This window comes from Mirounga angustirostris, unplaced genomic scaffold (genome assembly GCF_029215605.1).
Source record: "Mirounga angustirostris isolate CCGP_5_RB_7025 unplaced genomic scaffold, mMirAng1.0.hap1 SCAF_1, whole genome shotgun sequence".
NCBI classification, from domain to species: Eukaryota; Metazoa; Chordata; class Mammalia; order Carnivora; family Phocidae; genus Mirounga; species Mirounga angustirostris.
This window is the reverse complement of record NW_026991709.1, coordinates 210,941,156-210,959,488: the sequence shown is the minus strand read 5'-3', so window position 1 is coordinate 210,959,488 and position 18,333 is coordinate 210,941,156. Positions and strand designations below refer to the sequence as shown.

Here is an 18,333-nt window from a genome sequence, read left to right as displayed (position 1 = left end):
TTAATATGCACATTTATACATACCCATTATATATATACTTTTTATTAAGATAGAAAATACATACTGTAAGATGTATAATGTGAACACATCTTAACTCCATGGCTCCATGAATTTCTATCCCAGTCATTGCCATGCAGATCAAGGTATAGAACATTGAACTGAATTCTAGAACTACACAGTCCAATACAAATTAAAAATAGTTTAAATAACTTGAAACTCCTGTATTCAGCCACCCTAGTCACAGTGCATGTGCTCAATAACCACCTCTGGCTAATGACCGCCCTACCAGACAGCACAGACTGTTGAACATCTCCACCACACAGAAAGTTTTCCTGGACAGTGCTGCTGGTCAGTACCCACCTGGCTCTCAGAGGGGACTGCTCTTAGACCTCTGTCACCATAGATGAGTTTTGCCTTTCTTTGAACTGCACAAATATGAAATCATGTGGTGTGTCCTCTTCCCGCATCTGGCTTCTTTAAGCAGCATGATGTTGGTGAGACTCACAGTTTGTTCATTGCTGCATAGTATTCCATTGTATGATTCTATCACACTCGGTATATCCATTTTATTTAGGACATTGGGTTGTTGCCAGTTTTGGGCTTTTGTGAAGAAAGTTTGTCTAGGACTTTTGGTGGACACGAGCATTCGTTTCTCTTGGTCACATACACCTGAGTGCAATTGTCGGGACACAAGGTAGATACCTATTTAGCTTTGGGAGATATTGCCAGACAGTTTTCCCACGTGGACTCCCACCAGCAATGTAGGAGAGTTCTACATGCTCCATATCCTCACCACCACTTGGTGCTGTCAGTCCCTAATTTTTGCCTTCCCGGTGGGCAGTGAGACTCAGGTGTGAACATCTCTGACCACCAATCACACCGAGCCACCACCTTCTCTCCCTCCAGGCCTGCCCAAGATGGAGGTGTGTCAGGAATACTATGGGCTTCCTCCACCCCCTGGAGCCTTTGGACCTTTTCTACGGCTCAACCCTGGAGACATCGTGGAGCTCACCAAGGCTGAGGCCGAACAGAACTGGTGGGAGGTATAGGCTGGGCTGTGGGAGTGATGGAGAAGGACCTGAGTGTGGGGTCATGGGTGTAGGCAGTCCCGGGAAGTGACTCTGGCAGGGGAGGCTGGTCTGGAGGAGGCATCTGGGGAGGATGGTAAACATGGGGATTTCTAGGGCTGGCCTGGCCCTTCTGAGCTGGCTGTCTTCCCAGGAAGTTGATAGTAGCTGGCACTCCATGGGTCATGCAGGTGCAGAGAGATAGATGGACAGACAGAGTGGCCACTGGGTATAAAGTTCAGTGTGCATGCGTGCGTGCGCCCACACACACACACACACATGCATGAATGCCTATAACCTCTCTGTCCATGTCTTTGCCTCCTGGCTTTTTAGGGCAGGAATACGGCTACCAATGAAGTTGGCTGGTTTCCCTGTAACAGAGTCAAGCCCTACGTGCATGTGAGTGCCTCAAATCTGGATGTAGTGAGGGCAAGGGGGTCCAGAGAAGGTCCTGCGGGGGTAGGAAGCCTTGGGGTGATACCCCTGAGATAGGGAGGGGCTGCCCATCATGGCAAGTCATTCCCGAAATCTGTGTTCTGCCTAGTTTGCCTACTGAGCCCAGAGTGGGGGCCACACAGAGAATGATGACCAGTCCTTTCCCCCTTGATTCTTCTTGTATGAAGGTCCTCTTCCTCGTAAAGGAGAAGGAGCAGGGGCCCAGAAGGCTGGCCAGTCCCTGCTTCCTTCAGAGACAGCGAATGTTGTCCCATCTGGGGGGTGGCCACTCACGTCTCCTGGCCCAGCTCCTGTGGACACACCTGCCCACACTTTGCCTGCCTCTGTTCTTCAGCTGTCCTCTGCTCACCTGACCACCTTGTTCTCTGATGACCTCCGATTTTTCCCACTTTCCCCAGACCTCCCTCCCTCACGGTAGATGCCCCTCTGCCTGCTTCACAGCCCAAATAGGAACCTGCAGAGGGAAATTCTCTCCTGTTCTGTTGCTTTAATTTTGTATCATTTCAGACTTCCAGAAAGGTTGCTAGAATAATGCAAAGAACTCCAAATAGCCTTTCCCCAGATCCACAAGCTGTCAACATTTTGTCCTATTTCTCTCTCATTTGCTCTTTCTCTGCACATTTTATTTTAAAAATTCATATTATTTTTTTCTTGAGACATTTAAAAGTTTACAGACATATTTTCCCTTCACCCCTAAATACATTCTAAGAATAAGAACCTTTTCTTAAATAACCATAGCATGATTTTAACAACCATGAATTTGACACTTGACATTGACATTATACTGTGATTTAATTTATAGTCCGTATTTAAATTTTGACAGTTTCCCCCAAAATTATCTTTTAGAGATTTTTTTCTTTTTTGGCCTGGGGTCTTCCAGGTTTCTCCACTGTGGAGTTACATTATACATTTCCAACTTCATGGTTCTGTCCAAGTTTATTCTCAGATGTTCTACTGTAAGGACTAGCTGTCTCCTAATCAATCAATTAATTAACCTACCTAGCAATTAGTCATCTATGTATCTAATGATCATCTGTGTATCTATCTGCGTCTTTGTGTATCCATTAATCATTTATATATCAATCTATGTATCAAGCATCTATGTATCTGCGTAGCTGGGTATCTGTCTATCTGCCAATCGGTCAGCTATGTATGCATGCATGTATCTCAGGAAATGCCCGTGGATTCTTGCTTTAAAATTGTCCCAGCTTTGGCCAGTGGGAGCCCTATCAGCCTGGCTCATCTGTTCTTTTGATGTGTCCCTATTATTCTCTGAGGTCTTCCTTATTTTCTGGCGTAATACCAGACTTACCTTGTACTTCCCATGCCCCAGTCTTGGAATCAACCCTTTTCCCAAGGAGCCCTGGTCCTTTCAGGGGGACATGGCATTCAGAAGCCAAGATCTGGACATCTCTCTAGTTTCTGCTTCCAAATGTACTGCCTTCTTAAAGCTACACCCATCCTAGCCTCCTCCTCTCCCAATACAATGAAGGCTCTGAGAAAAAATAGAAAAAAATGACAATTCTCCTTTCAACTCAAGGATTCCATGCTCCTGGAACCACCTACCTTGCAAGAAACTACTTTGTTCTCTATGTGCCTCTCTGGAGATTCTTAGTGCACATACAAGTAGATACAAATACGGATTCTCATTTCCCCCATGATAGATTCAAAAGATTTGATATTCACTGTTATGCAGCCTTCCCCTCTGCCCCCACCCCTTAATATATCTTGGGATCTTTCCATGGCACTGTACGTAGACCATTTTATTCTTTTTTCCCTTTAAAAAATTGAGGTGAAATTTGAAAAAACATAAACCATTTTATTTTTATTTTTTAAAATTTTTTAAATTTATTTATTCATGAAAGTCAGAGAGAGAGGCAGAGGCAGAGGCAGAGGGAGAGAAGCAGGCTCCCTGCCTAGCAGGGAGCCCGATGTGGGGCTCGATACCAGGACCCTGGGATCATGACCTGAGCCGAAGGCAGACGCTTAACCATCTGAGCCACCCAGGCGCCCCAACATAAACCATTTTAAAGTACACACTTCAGTGGTACATTTTGCAATCATTTCATTTACGTGAAACGCCTAAAATAGGTAAATCCACAGGGAGAGAAAGCAAATTGGTGGTTCCCAGATTTTGGAGCTGGGGGGGGACTAGGGACTGATGTTTAATGGGTGATGTGTATGGGTTTTCTTTTGGGGTGATGTTTTGGAACTAGATAGATTATTCCTCATTCTTTTTATTGTTAGTATTTTTAAATTATGGTAAAACGCACATAACATAAAATTTACCATTTTAACCATTTTTGAGTGTACAGCTTGGTGGCATTAGGTACATTCACACTGTTGTACAACCGTTCCCACCATCCTTTGCCAGAACTCTTTTCATCTTGCAAAGCTGAGAGTCTGTCCCCATGAAAGAGTAACGCCCCTCCCTTTTCCCCAGCCCCTGGCTCCCACCATCTACTTTCTGTCTCCAAGACTTTGACTCCTCTAGGGACCTCAGGTAAATTGTGTTGGTCCTTTTGAGAATGGCTTTTGCACTGAGCCTAATGTTTTCAGGGTTCCTCCATGTTGTAGCAGTTGTCAGAATGGCCTTCTTCGTCAAGGCTGAATAATATTCCATTGTGTGGACATACCACACTTTGTTTACCTGTTCATCTCTTGATGGGCACACACCTTTTGGCTATCATAGATAATGTTGCTATGAACATGGATGTATAACTATCTCTTTGAATTCCTGTTTTTAATTCCCTTGTGTAGATACCCAGAAGAGGAGTCACTGGGTCATATGGTAATTCTATTTTTAGTTGTTGAGAAACTGTCATCTGTTTTCCTTAGCAGCTGTATCATTTTACATTTCTGCTATAAGATTTCCAATCTCCCTATAACCTTGCCAACACTTGCTATCTTCTGTTTTTTGGTTTTTTGTTTTGTTTTGCTTATTTTGACAGTAACCATCCTAATGTGGTGGAAGCGAGCACCTTTGCATTTATTCAGACCAGGGGTTGGGCTTTCTGTAAATATATAATACAGATTTTCATCTTTGCAGGTCAGAGGCTCTCTTTGTGACCTCTTACCTCTGCCAGAGAAGTGCAAAAGCAGCCTCAGTGTGTAAACGAGAGGGCATGACTATGTTCCAATAAAAACTTGATTTGTGGGGGCACCTGGGTGGCTCAGTCGTTAAGCGTCTGCCTTCGGCTCAGGTCATGATCCCGGGGTCCTGAGATCGAGCCCCGCATCAGGCTCCCTGCTCCGCGGGAAGCCTGCTTCTCCCTCTCCCACTCCCCCTGCTTGTGTTCCCTCTCTCGCTGTGTCTCTCTCTGTCAAATAAATAAATAAAATCTTTAAAAAAAAAAAAAACTTGATTTGTGGACCTTGGCATGTGAATTTCATCCCATCTTCACATGCCGGGCAATATTATTCTTCCTTTAAGTTTTGTCAACTATTTAAAAACATAAAATCCATTCTTGGCTTGAGGGTCATGCTAAAACAGGTGCCTGGACAGCCCCTGTTGGAAGTGGACGGGTCTCTTGGTGAACAGCACGGTGCCTGGCGCTCAGTAAATGATGGTGGACTGAATGATAGTAGATGATAACAAATGAATGGAGTGCCCTGCCAACCTGGGTTCTTGATCCTAAGTCCCAGTCTCTGTCTGTGTCCCCAGGGTCCCCCTCAGGACCTGTCCGTTCATCTCTGGTGAGTAGAACTACCTTTCTTATTTTCAGCTTGAGGCCCTCTGGGGTGGGTTCCCAGGTTGGGCGTGGAGGGGCCTCCAAACTAACTGCTTATTTATTTTTTAAACTCTGGGTATTGACTGCTGGATTGAGCCCTGTACCCGGGGCTGCTGAAGAGCGAGCAAGCGAAAGAGAGTCCCTGACTCCGGGAGATTAGGGTCTCCCTGGAAGGAAAATGATGGTGGGGATGGTAACGGCAGCCCCTCCCTCCTGCTTTTGAACACCTATTGCAGGTAGAACAGTGAAGGGTAGAGGTTTACAGTGTTGCTTCTGGAGCCCACTGACCTGGGTTCAAATGCTGAGTCCCACATTTCCCAGCTGTGTGACCTTGTGCCAGTAACTCAACCTCTCTGGGCTTCAGCTCTCCTTTCTGGAAAATAGATTAATACCAACAACTATTTGGGGATTTTTTAAAAACCCATTTATAGGGTTTTTTATAAGGCGTTAATGAGCTGTTACCTGTAAAGTTCTTAGTCCTGTGCCTGGCACACAGTAAGCCCTTTATTATCTGTGATTAGATTAGACCTGTTATTATTGTGGCCATCTTATTAGGACTACATTTCATCAATTCTAAAATGCACATTTTTTTTCATGTTTTAACATCTCTGACATTGGAATGGCTCTTACAATCAATGGAAGATCAGTCTTCTGCCTAATTTTATGGGTAGGAGTTTTCATTTCATAATGGCCCGTGAAAGAACAGTGCCTTTTGCAGTCGCCAGCATCTTAGATGATATCACGTGGGATTGTTTTTTTGTCTCTCTCTCTTTTTTTAAAGATTTTATTTATTTATTTGACAGAGAGATAGACAGAAGAGCACAAGCAGAGGGAGTGGCAGAGGGAGAGGGAGAAGCAGGCTCTGCACTGAGCAGGGAACCCGATGTGGGACTCGATCCTAGGACCCTGAGATCATGACCTGAGCCGAAGGCAGATGCTTAACATCTGAGCCACCCAGGCGCCCTCACGTGGGATTGTTTTTAATGAGTGTTGTGTCAGCACTTTAACGAGCACTTCGAATTCTCGTAAAAACCCTTTGCTTTTCTTCCTCCCTTTCGGCAAAAGAAGGAGGAAACCAAGGCTTAGAGGGGGGAAGTGATTTGTTCAGTGTCACGCAGTGAGGAAGTGATGGAGACAGGATGGAACCCATCTGCCCCGACTCCAGACTCCAGAGCCAGACCTTGCTGCCCCTCGAGAGTCAAAGTAACACGAGGGGCATAATAACGCTCGCATTTCCTGAGCGGCCGAGGGGCATCGGCTGCATTACTGCCAGTGGTCAGAAACGTCGCTCTGTATGTCTGGGGGGCAGTTTTAACTTCCTCTTTGCAGAAGAGGAAATCGGGGCTCTGAGTGGCAAAATCAGTTCCTGAGGTCACAGAGCCAGGTTTCAGACCCCATCTCCACCCTCCCCTGCGGGGATGGGGTCATCACGCCTGGAACTGGGTGACTCATTTCGGGTGCAAGATTTAAGGGGGCGCCAAAACCCCAGGGATCAAGGTCCATGCTATTTCAAGGCAGCAGTTAAAATAATAATCAAAAGCGAGGCAAACGGGGGCGCCCCGCTGGCTCAGTTGGGAAGCATGCAACTCTTGATCTTGCGGTGGGGGGTTTAAATCCCTCGTTGGGCATAGAACTTACTTAATTAAAAAAAATAAAGCAAGGCAAAATCCATGATAAGCAAAACATCAAAACTGTAAATAAAGACAGGATCTGACAGGGCTGGGGGTAGAAAGAGGTGATGTGGTGAGCCCCCAAGTACGGAGTCATGTCTTGCCTTTATTTAAAGCCTTGACGTTTTGTTCACCTTGGATTTTTTTTGCATTAATTTTTAAAAACTGAGTTGAAATCCACATAACATACAATTAACTGTTTAAAGTGGCATTTATATTCATACCTGTATTTCTATTACATGTTTACATGTATATATCATAGTTATATTTTACCTCAAATTAAAATATGTTATTTATGTTACATATTTACATTTGCAGCATAAATACATTCATGTTCACCTTTATCTATCGTCTATAATTACATATGATCTATAATTAGCATATATGTTATGTATTTACATTTATAGCACAATACATTCATGTTTGTATTTATATCATCCATAATTGTGATTTTCTATAGTTAATATATATTATTTATGTTACATATTTATGTCCAGCATAAATATATATATATATATTTTAAAGATTTTATTTATTTATTTGAGAGAATGAGAGAGAGCAAGCACATGAGAAGGGGGAGGGTCAGAGGGAGAAGCAGACTCCCTGCCGAGCAGGGAGCCCGATGCGGGACTCAATCCTGGGACTCCAGGATCACGACCTGAGCCGAAGGCAGTCGCTTAACCAACTGAGCCACCCAGGCGCCCCAAGACGAAATGATCTTTTTTTTTTTTTTTAAGATTTTATTTATTTATTTGAGAGAGAGAGAATGAGAGAGAGCACATGAGAGAGGGGAGGGTTAGAGGGAGAAGCAGACTCCCTGCCAAGCAGGGAGCCCGATGCGGGACTCGATCCAGGGACTTCAGGATCATGACCTGAGCCAAAGGCAGTCGCTTAACCAACTGAGCCACCCAGGCGCCCCAGCATAAATATATTTATATCCAGTGGCATTTCGTACATTCTCAAGGTTGCGTGGCCATCACCAGTATAACTCCAGAACATTCCATCCCCCCAAAGGAAAGCCCGCCCCCATTAGCGGTCACCCCCAGCCCCCCCAGCCCCTGGCACCCACCTCTAACCCCTTCCCGTCCGTGGATGAGCCTGTTGTGGACAATTCACACACATGGAACCACACACAGTGTGGCCTTCTGTGTCTGGTTCCCTCTCTGAGTGTCGTGGGCTCAGGGTCCGTCCACGGGGCAGTGCATGTGGGCACCTCGCTTCTTTTATGGCTCTTTGGCAGTCGTTTTGGTTTTTAAAAGTATTGCATTAAAATACTCCTTACTTCATTTGCTATCACTTATCTTGATGGTGGCGTGTTTTGCTCCCTCTTCACAGTTTGTACCTGGGGCTGGTGTCTCACTCTCTTCACCCAGTTTCTGTCCCGGTGACCATGGAGACGGGCGAACTGTGGGGACTCAGTAAATGCCCATCCAAGCAACGTCAAATTCCAGATTAAAGGGGAAAAAACCGTGCTTTTTTACACTCACACTCTTGACCAAAATTGTGGGTTTTTTCCCCACACCCAAACAATTCTGTAATTCTTCCCTCTCAGCTGGGTGTCCTATAATTGAGTTCAATTCTGACACTACCCATCTGGAGATGGCATCAGACCCCACAGGTTAAGAGTTGGTTCACATCAGACTGCCCACACCTCAGGTGCTAATCTCAAGTCCAGCCTTCCAGGACTTCTGACCGACCTGCTGTAAATTGTAGGCTCCCACAACCACCGCCCTGGTTTGGATAATGCAGTAGCACAAACTCCTAGAACTCAGGAAAACCATTTCTTTAGATTACGAGTTTATTATAAAAGGCCATGTCAGGGCTCAAGAATTCCTGTCTCCTTCAAGGTCCTTCTAGCAGGACTAAAACTCAAATTGCCACGAGACAGATTAATAGGAGAAAAATCAAATTTAATTTTGTATGTACAGGGAATCCACAGAGAAATGGAAATCCCAAGACGGTCAGGCAAAAGGAGGCATATATGTCATTCCAAATTAAGGAGAAGGGGGCAAGGGTGTGGGATGTCAAAGGGAAGGAATGCCCTTCACAGGAAGATGAAGAGGAGGAAATGTCTGGTACACAAATGTTTGCTGGGCCCCTGGGAAACTGTGGGGCACAGAGGATTTGATCAAACGGGCCTCGCTAAGTTCCTCCCAGCCCACCGCACCTCGTTCATAGCCTAATGTAGGTATCTAGGGTGATGGTTGCTATCTTCCCGGAACAGGTCCTCTGTCAGCATTCTGTTTAGGCAGCTGTGGGGGAGGTAGAGTTTTTCCTGAATCTGCTGGGTTTTGATTGCTTTTTTCTTATTTTTTAGATTTTATTTATTTGTCAGAGATGTAGAGAGAGAAAGAGAGAGCATGAGCAGGGGGACCTGCAGGCAGAGGGAGAGGGAGAAGCAGGCTCCCCGCTGAGCAAGGAGCCCCGTGCGGGACTTGTGACCTGAGCCTAAGGCAGACGCCTCACCGACGGAGCCACCCAGGCGTCCCGGGTTTTGATCGCTTTTTAACTCAAAATGGTCTTCATGCCAAAGTGGCCCATCTTGGAGTAGCAGCCTGCCCTGGGACTGTCACCAACTTAAAAATCACAGGCACGGGGGTGGTGTGGACCTCTCTCCTTGGTGTATCTTGACAGGTACGCCGGCCCCATGGAGCGTGCGGGGGCAGAAAGTATCCTCACCAACCGCTCGGATGGGACGTTCTTGGTGCGGCAGAGGGTGAAGGACACAGCAGAATTTGCCATCAGCATTAAGTAACTCCTCCGTCCCTGACCCCCTGTGACCTGGGCGCAGCAGGAGCCTGGGAGGAAGGGAATGTCCAGTTACAATAGCCATCTCGCTCCTTTTACTTGACGGACAGCCCACAAGAAAGAGATATGCTTCCCAGGCAGGCTCTAAAAGGCATTTAGCACATCCTAGCAAGAGGCAGAAATCCCACGTGGACCAACGCTCGCGGACCTCTTTGCTCATGCCTGTCTGTTGTGTGCAGCTTCTCACTCACGGTGACTCGTTTCCCGGTCGGTTTTATAATTTTGTCTTGTGATGTCCAGTGGGGCTTTCCCGCTGGGGATCTTGTGCTGCTTGGGTCTCCAGAGATTTTGCATTTGCTTCTGTTGATCACCAACGGGTTTTTTTTTTTTTTCCAAGTTCAACATTTTAGGTTAATTCCTTAGTTTCCCCAGACTGTGCAGGTGGTTTAAGGTCAAACCCCAAACCTACATGAGGGCAGGCGTGAGGTTCTGAATTCTCAAGGGTGACTTTTCCGTTTGGGGTCTGAGACAGATACGCTTTCTTATGGTCCCCTGTGCGACGGGTGGTTTTTCTAGAGGATGTAGCATTTGATAGTCCAGGCTTATGGGGTGTGGGTGGGTCTCAGTGCTAACCCTCCACCTCCATGGGCCCAGTAGCTCATCCCATGTTTCTATGGGATCATCAAGACATAAGCCACTTGGTTAGCAAGATCAGCAAACCCCATAGGGTTCACTCAGTGAGCTCAGTTTTAGTTTCAACCTCAATTTTGGCCTCTGGGGATTTCCCTTTACTTTTTTGAGAGCTCAGCATTTTTTGTTCTCATCCTTTCTTGTTTTCTGTAGTCAGATTTTTTGGGGGGGGGGGCGCCAGTTATCTAGTTTTCCATGTTGACAGAAGTGAATATCTCTTCCATGTCCTTACTAGTCTGTGGCCCGCCATGTTAGTGGAAATGGGTCCCTTTTCCCATCCTGTAAATCCTAGGTCCTCCATCTTGGGGGAAGCACAGATCTTATCCTCTCTATTCTAGACCACGGCTTTCTTTGCAAGACCTTTGTGACTTCTCAACAACCCTCTGAATCAGGGTGTGGGGTTGTGTAGCCCGGGGGCTGAGACTTGGCAGGGGATGAGCTTGGGTCCCCAGCCTCAGGGCTCTGTGACCATCTGGGCCCCTCTCTCACTTCTTCCAGGTATAATGTTGAGGTCAAGCATATTAAAATCATGACAGCGGAAGGACTGTACCGGATTACAGAGAAGAAGGCTTTCCGGGGCCTTACGGTAAGGGCCAATCCACCTCAACCCCAGCCTCCCAGAATCTAGGAGAATCTAGCCCTCCCTGAAGCTCCATCTTGGGACACCCCCTTTCCCACACCCAGAGCAGTCCCTCCAAGAGCACTATGGAGCAACGGGCTTTAAACTCATTCCCCTAATGGCTGATGATGATGATGATGATGGTGATGATGATGATGAATAACAGCAGTGAGCATTTACTAAGCACTTACTGAGTGCCAGACATGCTCTGGATAGGACTCCAGTGAATCCCCTCGACTCACTGTGGGAGGTTCTATTTCACACACAGATGAAACTGATGTTCTGTCCTTTTTTAGTATCACAGAAGAGCAGAGCTGATTCTGTCAGACAGCAAGGCTTAGCTTTGCCTCATCTGTTCAATGGTCTTTTCACTGCGAATTCAAACGCCTTTCAAGTGTTTCTGCTTCTGTTTGGTGCCCTGTAGTTTGGGGAAAACTTTTAGACATTTTAAATCCCATTGGTCTAAGGCACATGGATTTTACCTGTGGTCCTTGGATCCTTGAGGAGCTTTGAGTCCTCTGGAAAAAGATACAGAATTTTGCACATAGCTGCATGTATTAGGAGGTGAGTGTCTCAGATTTCCCTTGATTCTCAAACAGATCCTTGACTCCCTGAAAGGTTAGGGACTGTTAATTTATTCCACAATTTTTTTGTCCACCAAACTTGATTCTGAAAAATTTTCCCCTCATTTTTTTATTTCTGAAAAATTTCCAAAAAGTTACTGGAATAGTGAAATGAACATTTGTGAATCTATCACTTACTAATTGTTACTGTTCTTCTTTTGTGCCCTGTCAATCCCTCCCCCCTGACACACATTTATTTTGCGGTATGTAAGAATAAGTTGCAGGCATCTAGACCGTTCACCCAAAAATACTTTAGCATGAATATCCAAAGAGCCAAGACGTTCTTTTTTTTTTTAGACATTTTTTTATTCTTATGTTAATCCCCATACATTACATCATTAGTTTTAGATGAAGTGTTCCATGATTCATTGTTTGTGCATAACACCCAGTGCTCCATGCCGAACGTGCCCTCCTCAATACCCACCACCAGGCTAACCCATCCTCCCACCCCCCTCCCCTCTAGAACCCTCAGTTTGTTTTTCAGAGTCCATCGTCTCTCATGGTTCGTCTACCCCTCCGATTTCCCCCGCTTCATTCTTCCCCTCCCGCTACCTTCTTCTTCTTCTTCTTTTTTTTCTTAACATATATTGCATTATTTGTTTCAGAGGTACAGATCTGAGATTCAACAGTCTTGCACAATTCACAGCGCTTGCCAGAGCACATACCCTCCCCAGTGTCTATCACCCAGTCACCCCATCCCTCCCATCCCACCCCCCACTCCAGCAACCCTGTTTGTTTCCTGCAATTAAGAATTCCTCATATCAGTGAGATCATATGATACATGTCTTTCTCTGTTTGACTTATTTCACTCAACATAATACCCTCCAGTTCCATCCACGTCGTTGCAAATGAGCCAAGACATTCTTGTACCTCACTACAGTATCATTATTACGTTCAGGAAATTGAGCATTGATGCAAAATTATTATGTAATATACAGTCTATTTTCCAAACTCCTGATTGCCCCCAAAAGTATACCTTTTATAGCTCTTTTTTCTTGTAGGATATAATCAAGGATCACACATTGCATTTAGTTTTTATCTCCTTAGTCTCTTTTCATTTGTAATAGATTGCCAGCCTTTTTAAAACCTTTTTTTTTCTTTTGGTCTTTCATGATACTGGCATTTTTGGAGTCTAGAACGCTAAACCATGAGACATTTTGTCTTGTCTTAGCTACTACACTCTACTGCCCCTCCCCCGGGGGACTGTATTCCGGATCTGCCCTTTTCCAGATGTGGGACCCTGGATGAGGAACTTGGCCTCTCTGTGACCTGGTTTCTCCATTTATAAAATGGGAGAATCATGAATGTATTCACCTTTCATGATTATTAGGAGATTTTGATGCTGTGTGATTGCACACTGACCAGCACATAGTAGGTGCTGAATAAGCAGAATTTATTATTATTATAATAATTAGTTATAAAAATCAGTCTCTTGACACCCACAGTGGGGGTTGATTTTGGTGAGCTGGTTATCAGGCAAGTTGATTATTCGGTAAATTTATTATGAAGTAACTTGGTTATTAAGAGAACTGGCTTTAGGCAATGTGATCTCTTCCCAAAAAAATGGTCCCGGTTGCCCAGGAAGGGAATGAGCTCCCCATCATGGGGAACAGTCAAGGAGTCACCAGGGAGGCCAGAAGGGATAGCATCTGCCCCCCTGTCCCTCCAGGAGCTGGTGGAGTTTTACCAGCAGAATTCTCTAAAGGACTGCTTCAAGTCACTGGACACCACCCTGCAGTTCCCCTTCAAGGAGCCCGAGAAGAGAGCCATCAGCAAACCCCCAGGTAGAGGTCTCAGGCTGGGGACCTGTGCCCCAGCTCCTTCCTGTTGTAGAGGGCAAGTTTGGGGATGCTATGGACATTCCAGTGGGCATACAGAGGTCATGTCTGGTAAACAGTGGGAGCTCCTTCTCACGATAGTCTGTCCCTTTGCTCTTGGGTGGTTTGCATGTTCATTTGCTTGGGTGGAAGATGGGACAGAGCTTACTTTTGTATTTGGGAAGATGAGGACACTAGGTACCAGAAGGGTTCTCACCTGCACCTTTTAAGCCTGTATTTTTGTATCAATATCAAGGATTATTTAGTATCTATAACATTCTCTCACAAAAAGGCAAGACCTTTAGTGCACTCTTCTCTTTTCCTTTGCATCTCTCCCGCGTAGGTTCATGGACGTTATCTGGAATGTTGGATACAGTTTGCTATGAATTAAAATAATCACAACATATGTTTTAGGGATTCTTTCTTAACAGTGGCGTTTAACTTCTCAAATACAGTATCAAGAATTACTCAGACTCCATCTATATTTCTTGTTTTCTATATTTTCCTTTATTTTTAAAATTCCTTATTCTGATTCAAATTTCATTTTGCTAGGGTGCATCCTGAAGTATGTTTTTCAGAAAAGTCACATGGGTGGTATAGTTTCTGGATTCTTATATATCCAAAAAATTTTTCAAGAGAGATTTAAAAAATCAATTATTATTAAAATGTTACATTTTTGGGGGCGCCTGGGTGGCTCAGTCATTAAGCGTCTGCCTTCGGCTCAGGTCATTATCCCAGTGTCCTGGGATCGAGCCCCGCATCAGGCTCCCTGCTCCACGGGAAGCCTGCTTCTCCCTTTCCCACTCCCCCTGCTTGTGTTCCCTCTCTCGCTGTCTCTCTCTGACAAATAAATAAATAAAATCTTTAAAAAAAATAAAATGTTACGTTTTTGAAAAAAACACCACCAACATAACACCAGGACACCAATCCTCATCAAAGGATCCTCATCACCCAGTGGGATAAATGTGTCTGTCTGAACATTACTTATTTGCCCTGGTGTATATATGGATTTTAGCATACTTGGAGAAATACTACAAATTAATTTTCCATTCTACAATGTTGCTTAATATTTTACTATGAAAAATTTTCTGTTTCTTTCCCCCTTGTATCTCTTTTTTTTATTCCCTTTCTTTTTTGACCCTGGTCCTCTTTAGGATAATTAATATTAACAGCCTAGAATGAATTTCTCCATATCTTCCATTTCTTTCACTATAAATATATAGAAACCATTTAAAGAAATTCATAAATGGCATTATTTTCTAAACTTGGATACTGGTTGGGCTAGAATGATGATTTCAAAAGAACAGTTTTGTCCCCTCAGAGCACGGGGCACCCAATACTCTGCATGAAGAAGTATTGAGGGACGCTTTGTCCTGGTGTTACTCTCCTGAGAGCATTGCCTCCCCCCAGCTGTCCCCAGATGGTGGGCAGGTGTCTGCTTCAGGACCTTTACTCATCCCAGCTCTCCCCTACACAGCAGGGAGCACCAAGTATTTTGGTACAGCCAAAGCACGCTATGACTTCTGCGCCCGGGACCGATCAGAGCTGTCCCTCAAGGAGGGTGACATCATCAAGATCCTTAACAAGAAGGGGCAACAAGGCTGGTGGCGAGGGGAGATCTATGGCCGGGTGAGTTGGGGTAAAGCTTGGCGGCCTGGGGAAAGGGCATGGGGTGACCTGACTATAGCGCTATAGCCTGGAATTGTGGAATGGAGCAGGTGGGGAGTGGCCCTTGTGGGTGTTCCCTGGTCAGAGGGGAGGAAAGGAGATAGAGATGTCATTCATTTATATAACTTGCATTTATTTACTGAGCACCTACTATGTGCCAGGCACTCTGCTGGGTGCTGAGGAGACAAAAATTAGTGTGGTACAGTTACTGCCCTCATGAAACTCATAGTCTAGTGAAGATGATAGACGTGTAACCAAGCAGGTACAACATTGAATGGTCAGGGTTGAGGTGGGGAATCACAGGGCAGGGTAGGAGCAGGTCAGTAGGACTTCTGGGAGGCCAAGGTGATCACTGAGGGGTGAGTAGTTAGCCAGGCAAGAAGGTCATAGAGGGGGTGGAGGAAAGTATTCCAGGCAGAGGCACCAGCATGTGCAAAGGCCCTGAGGTGAGAGAGTGATTAGCATGTTTGGGGGACATGAAGGGAGGGGTTTTTGTCTATCTTGTTCACTGCGCCGTGTCTCCAGTGACTGGCACATAATAGGTGCTCAGTAAATACTGAATGCATGAAGAGGTATATAACTGGAAATGACCATTTTTGCCTCTTGTGCTTTTTTGTCTGCCTGCATTCGGACTGTCTGTCAGGAGGGACCGCAAGGTTCCTCAAAACATTTGTTTCTACCTGGTTCTTATTTTTGTCTCACAAAGACAGAGAGTCTTCTTTATTTTATCCATGAATGAGTTCCTAGTCTCTAGAATACTGCCTCCCTTGTAATGGTTTCTCAAAAATATTTGTTGAATGAAGGTAAGGACATTGGTCAGGAGCTTACATTCAACTGGGGGAAACATGTGAAAAAACAGCCCAGATAATTGCTTAGATGAACAGTTTTGTTAAGAATTGTGGAGGGTAAGTTCAGTGTGCAGTGGAGGACAGTTGGGGTTTGAGGGAGCCTTTGGGAAATCTCAGCTATAATGAATTCATCCATCCATCCATCCATCCATCCATCCATCCATCCATCCATCCTTTTAAGAAATATTTATTAAGCATCTCCCATGTGCCAGGAACTCTTCTAGACTCTTGGGAATCTAATGAATCAAAGAGACAGCAATCCTTGCCCTTGAGGAGCTCATGTTATAGTGGGGGTGTGGGGACAGACAACAAGCCCATAAATAAGTAACATATACTCAATAAGATGCTGACAAGTGCTATGGAGAAAAATTAAGCAGGGATAAGGAGTGTTGGGGTGGGTGGGGTTTGCAATTTTAAATAGGGTGGTCAGGAAGGTCTCACTAATAAGGCGACATGTGATAGAGAACGCTGGAAGGTGGGGGGGTTGTCAGCCACATGTACCTCTGGGGGATGTACTTTCTGGGGTAGAAGGTGTGGCAGGTGCAAAGGCCCTGAGGTGTGAGGGCATCTGCCTGGTGTGTTGAGGAACAGTGGGGAATGTTCTGACCCCTTCCTCTTCTCTTTCCAGGTTGGCTGGTTCCCCTCCAACTATGTGGAGGAGGATTATTCTGAATACTGCTGAGCTTTGGCACACTGGCCGAGAGATGAGAAACTCCAGGCTCTGAGCCCAGGATGAGCGGCAGCAGGGTCAGGCGGGCTGTGACAGGTCCCAGTGGGCTGAGAATCCAGGATGGACTGTGGAGGGCCAGCGTCCAGCTGGCAGGGCTCCTGGGATGATGCCCTGCCATGGTTAATTTATAACACACTGATTTTCTCTTGGGTCCCCTCAAGAAGGTGGGGCTCAAGGCAACAGCTTTTAATAAAATGATGAAAGGAATGACTGCTGTCATTCAGGAGGACCTGGACGGGAAAGGGTGGGAAAGGACATGGGGGCACAGATAAAAGCCCCCTCCACAATCCCCGCCTTCCAGCTTTATTATCTTGCTTTGCCATATACGATAAGACCCCAAGAAGGAAATGGGACCCCCAGAAGGTAGGAAAGAATTTTACACTCACAGATTCCAGATCACAAAAATGTAACTCTCCTTTGTTTTTTCTCTGCTAGAACTTAACTACCCTCCAATTCTGCTAAGAGGTAGAGAGACTTCATCTTAGTTTCCCCCAAGATCAGGTTTTTTTTTTTTTTTAAGATTTTATTTATTTATCTGAGAGAGAGAATGGGAGACAGAGAGCATGAGAGGGGGAGGATCAGAGGGAGAAGCAGACTCCCCGCCGAGCAGGGATCCAGATGTGGGACTCGATCCCGGGACTCCAGGATCACGACCTGAGCTGAAGACAGTTGCTTAACCAACTGAGCCACCCAGGCGCCCCCCCCCCCCCAAGATCAGGTTTAAATTCCAGGCGGTTTGGCACTAGGGTGTTGGGGAGACAGCTGGTACTTGATGGTTATTTATCACACTGCCACCTGCAGAGATGTCATGGTTTCTGCTTTGCCTTTGGTTCCTCTGTGTCTTCCACATCCTTCTTGGCACATGCAAGACATCTGGCTGTTTGTCCTGAAATGCTGAGTGGAATGACTGTACCTCTTGGTTTACCTGCAACAGTCCTGGCTGTTGCCCTGGTATAGTTATTAATCACGATCCTTTTCATTTTCCAAGGTGTCCTGGTTTGGGTGATAAATTATATGGTCACTGCCTTAGGTTGGGCTTCTCCAGAAGCAGAGCTTGAGACAAAGATTTGGATGTGCAGAGTTCATCTGGGAGTGATCCCAAGAAGTAGCCAGAAGGGAGAGAGAAGGGAGAAGGGAAAAGGAAGGAGCCAGTAAAGGGAGCACTGACAAGCAGGTGACAGCTGTGGGCGACAGGGGCTCATTCTTGTTGGGGACCCCTGGAAGTCCACATAGAACATTCCTTGCAGCTGAAGTGCAAGGGAGCTAGGGTATGTGTTCACCAACTTCCATCAGTCATTACTTGAAAGCTGCTTGTATGTAGGCAAGGCATGCTCTAGTGGTTGGAGAACCACAGGCATTTCTGGAGCTCTTGACTTGTTGGATATTGTCAGTGGGTGCGTGGGGTGCTGACAGGGTCTGCTGCATTATCCCTAAGTGCAGAGAAAGTGCATGCACACCCCTTCACAGCCATCCCTACCCAATGGATGCTGCCCTATGCAGGGTGTGGGGAGCCTCTGCAGAGTTTGCTATATCCTGGGATCCCTAGGGCTCCAGAGAACCTTCTTTTTCCCATATCACCCTGAAGCCATCTAAACTGGAGTGTGCAGATAGGATACAGGGATGCTTCTCTTGACCCCTCTCTTCCCCTCCACCTTGGAGAGTCATT

The 18,333-nt window shown here is 45.6% G+C and overlaps 1 protein-coding gene across 3 annotated transcripts in view; it reads left to right on the top strand.

Annotated features, from left to right (window-relative positions):
- VAV1 (vav guanine nucleotide exchange factor 1) overlaps window positions 1–17,362 on the top strand; it is a 52,370-nt gene extending 35,008 nt beyond the window's left edge. The window contains exons 20-27 of one of the 3 annotated variants that reach the window (XM_064572269.1): window positions 907–1,043; window positions 1,401–1,466; window positions 5,188–5,219; window positions 9,559–9,675; window positions 10,861–10,948; window positions 13,274–13,388; window positions 14,902–15,050; window positions 16,566–17,361. In XM_064572269.1, coding sequence (XP_064428339.1) covers window positions 907–1,043; window positions 1,401–1,466; window positions 5,188–5,219; window positions 9,559–9,675; window positions 10,861–10,948; window positions 13,274–13,388; window positions 14,902–15,050; window positions 16,566–16,619 — 758 coding nt within the window. In that variant the 3' untranslated portion in view covers window positions 16,620–17,361. Of the gene's footprint in view, window positions 1–906; window positions 1,044–1,400; window positions 1,467–5,187; window positions 5,220–9,558; window positions 9,676–10,860; window positions 10,949–13,273; window positions 13,389–14,898; window positions 15,051–16,565 lie in introns of all 3 variants that reach the window. The other 2 variants (XM_064572262.1, XM_064572271.1) reach the window with 2 other exon arrangements.
- The last annotated feature ends 971 nt before the right edge of the window (window positions 17,363–18,333 follow it).